Genomic DNA, 3888 nt, shown 5'->3' with positions numbered 1-3888 from the left:
CAGAGGATTCTAGACTTGACTGAATAAAACAGAGCAAATCAAAACAAACAAAAGAAATCCGGTGATTTACTCTGACTGTAAACAATACATAAAATTTAAATCTCAAATCTCAAAATAAGTTAAAGAAAAATTCTACTTTCAGGGCCTACAATACTATAAAGATACAACAATTGGTAAGAGGAAAATATATGTGAAAAGTTGCAACAAAATTTTTTGCCCATTATTTTTCCTAAGAGAAAGTATATCTAACTATACTACCTCTGTCCCTTAAGTTTAATAACTTCATAATGTGTTGGCAAATGTTTTAAGCAAACTGGCATATCAGATTACACAACAGAAAAACATCCATCAAATTCAGCAAAGAAAACTTATATAAGCCTTTTGTACAGAATTTAAAAAAAATTCTAAATGGCTATGATTCCTCTATTAGCAGAAATACATAATGCAATTTTTATAAATCTGCCATATACCAATATCTACATAAATAGATACAGACATAGATAAGAAACATTAATGGCAGTCTATTTTTGAACAGTGTGTGGGACCAGCAGATTTATATCAGACCATGGCACGATATGGACCCTGCATCTTTAAGAACTGAATGATGAAAGAAGGCCCCCCAGCAACAATCTGAGGTGGAAGGTGACTGAGTGGACAGTTCTCAATACTCATGATTGAAAGCTTGCTGCAGAGTGCCAGCTCAAAGGGAAGGCTATGCAGGTTGGGGTTGTCATTCAAATACAGTCCTTCTAGGTTCTCCAGTGTACCAATTTCTTCAGGAAGGTGAGTAAGTAGGTTCTCTCCAAGGCCCAGATGTGTGAGATTAGTAAGGTGACCAATGCCTCTGGGAAGAGTGGTCAACTGGTTGTTTGTCAAGACTAATTTCTGTAAATCCTTAAGATATGCAATTTCATTTGGCAAGGATTCCAATTTGTTCTCTTCTAGATCCAACTCTCTTAACTTCCTAAGGTTTCCAAGACCATGGGGAAGCTTCTTTAGAAGATTGTTTGATAAGATAAGAACCTCAAGAGAAACGAGACCAGACACATCCTCAGGGATCTTTGTGAGCTGATTAGTGGCTAAATTTAATTCTACCATACTGGTCCAAGTTCCAAAATCCAAGGGAAGTGATGTTAACTGATTGTCCTTCATATTCAGCTTACTTAATACTTTTGCTCTGGAGAAAATTCCAAATGGAATTTTATTTATTCAATTGTGTTCCATGTTGAGGGAATAGATGGTAGAAAACTGAGATGGACCACCCACTGGATATAACTGGAAGCAATTTCTAGCTAAGGTCAAACTATTCAGTTTCACAAGACTTGATAAAAGACTCTCTGGTAAAGTAGAAATGTTATTGTTCTCTAAATTTAATTCTTCAAGTGCACTGCATTTTGCTAATGATCTGGGTATTGCTGACAGTCTGTTATATCTCAGACCAAGACGACTTAAACTGGACAGGTTTCCTATAGTATCTGGGAGGTCTAGCAGTTCATTGTGCTGCAAGTCAAGGTTGGTTATCTGTGTACAGTTTCCAATCTCCTTTGGAAGGTGTTCAAGTTGATTGTGAGCTACATCCAGCGTAATGAGGTTACATAATTCACCAATTTCAGCAGGTAGTTGTTTAATTTTGTTCTCTCGAATGCTAAGCATGCTGAGTTTTGACAAGTTTTTGATGTCCTTTTCCACAGTAGTTATACGATTAAAGCGAAGGTAAAGAGTGGTGAGAGAATCCAGCCTATACACCACTGAAGGAATTTCTCTCAGTTTATTATGCCGTAAATCAAGCATCCGCAGCTTCTTCAAGTTATCAAGAGAGTCAGGCAAACTGGTAAGTGAATTTTCACTTAGAGCCAGTGTCATGAGATTTACTAAACATCCCACCTCTGCTGGGAGGGACTGCAATTTGTTACTGTATAAATAAAGTTCTGTTAATTGAGTCAACTCTTTGATTGATGATGGCAATATGTGTATAGATCTCTTGGATAAGTCCAAACGCATGGAATTCTCTTCCCGGCATTTGTTGAGCTCTTTAATCACCTCTGCATTGCTGGATTTTTTTCTAGTCCCAGGTGCTGGGTTTGGCCATTTAATCGTATTGTCAACTGAAAATGCCACCCCTGGTTGGGCAGCACTGGAGTCCTTCTTTCCATCTTTGGCATCTTTCCCTTTGGTCTTAGGTTCTTTTTCTTTGCTCTCTTTCCCAAAACCTCCAGAGGCTTTTGCCTCCTTTTCTCTTTCCTTGGCTGATGGTACTTTGGGATCTTTTTCTTTAGAGTCTTTTTCTTTTCCTAAACTACTACTCATGGTGACTCAAGCCTGGACAAAAACTACATGAACTCCTTTTATTTTCCAGTAATTGAATTCAAAGATGAAGAGACAAAGATCCTACACAATCAAAAAAGTACTGGCTTGAAGAAGTAATCAGCATGGAGTAACATCCATCCGTTACATGTTGGATCTAAAAGCACTATGCCCATTTCTGATCATTCATTCCAACTGGTAAAATAGTGCTGGTCAATCAATGATTCATTAGAGTTTGGAGATGGACAACAGTTTAGGGCTCCAAAAATCCCTCTCCTGCCCGGAAATTAAAAATTTTTTTTAAATTAAAGGGCAATGCACCTACTCATTTCTGTTAGGATATTTGTAATTATCTGGTTTAACTAAATACATTAAACTGATTGCTATAGAGTGTTCCGTAGAGACTAGCCAAATAATAGAATTGACCAGTTAAAGTGATCTGTGTCTATTATAGCTACCTAAAACCTCTTTTAAAAAAATTGCACTTAGTTTGCAATCAGTAAGTTGTAAATTAAAAATACTTAAGTGGATCCATTAATAGTGGAATAATCTGAAAAGGTTGTCCTATTAAAATTTGGCACTTTCATAATATTAAATATCATTTGTTTGGGGATTTTTGGGGATGTTTCCACTGGTTTAAGATTCTAGGCGGGGCGCAGTGGCTCACGCCTGTAATTCCAACACTTTGATAGGTCAAGGTGGGCAGATCACTGGAGGTCAGGAGTTTGAGACCCGCCTGGCCAACATGGTGAAACCCTGTCTCTACTAAAAATACAAAAATTAGCCAGGGGTGGTCGTGGGTTCCTGTAATCCCAGCTACTTGGGAGGCTGAGGCAGGAGAATTGCTTGAACCCGGGAGGCGGAGATTACAGTGAGCCCAGAGCAAAACTCTGTCTCAAAGAAAAAAAGAAAAAGATTCTATAGAAGAAAAAGCCCAAGGTATTCGGGTCCTGGATCTTGCTACTATCTTCCATAATTTGAAGATGTCACCACCTAAGGTGACCATCATCTACTTACGTGACTGAAAATTCACATCACTTGGTGGTGAGCAGCTCAATGAGATGATTTGAACTTTAAGCTCTTTTTGCACAGGCAGGAGGGCTACCACTTAAGACTGATTATACTTCAATTACTCTGATTGTTGGGTTCTAAGATGGTTTCTTTGCAGCAGCTCTTGTCTAGCTTTTCATGGCTGCACCTTGAATCTACAGGTAAATCTCCCGTTTTGGGGGGCTTATGTTATCTAAGATGTGTAACTAACGTTTCTTTCCCATTGTGACTGTACCAGTCAACCTAATGAACAAACTTCAGTCACTGCATATTTCCTTAGGGGAAGTTGCCCATGGAATTTATTCATATATTGATTAGACATGATGGCCGGAATCTTAATTTTCTTGACATGCATTTTAATAAGTCTAACCCTGGTCAGTTTTGTCCACAACAGCTATTCCAAAGTTTCTTCACTCCCTTCAAGCTCCCTGCTTACTTTACAAAGTACCCCACTTACCTCCAACTTTACAAAGATAATTGAGGCTCTCAGAAGTCTTTAGCGCCTCCATCCACAAATGGACCTGTATCCCATTT

General features: G+C 38.4%; 1 protein-coding gene across 1 annotated transcript; it reads right to left on the bottom strand.

Annotated features, from left to right (window-relative positions):
- Positions 1 to 537: 537 nt before the first annotated feature.
- On the bottom strand, positions 538 to 2555 carry LOC129047257 (leucine-rich repeat protein SHOC-2-like). The gene is given in 1 exon segment (XM_024239812.3): positions 538 to 2555. A coding segment is annotated over 1 exon segment (1749 nt). The 5' UTR covers positions 2308 to 2555; the 3' UTR covers positions 538 to 558.
- Positions 2556 to 3888: the final 1333 nt, after the last annotated feature.

Source organism: Pongo abelii, chromosome 1, assembly GCF_028885655.2.
Source record: "Pongo abelii isolate AG06213 chromosome 1, NHGRI_mPonAbe1-v2.0_pri, whole genome shotgun sequence".
In the NCBI taxonomy this organism is placed as follows: domain Eukaryota; kingdom Metazoa; phylum Chordata; class Mammalia; order Primates; family Hominidae; genus Pongo; species Pongo abelii.
The sequence above is the reverse complement of the archived record's forward strand: the minus strand, read 5'-3'. Positions and strand labels throughout refer to the sequence as shown.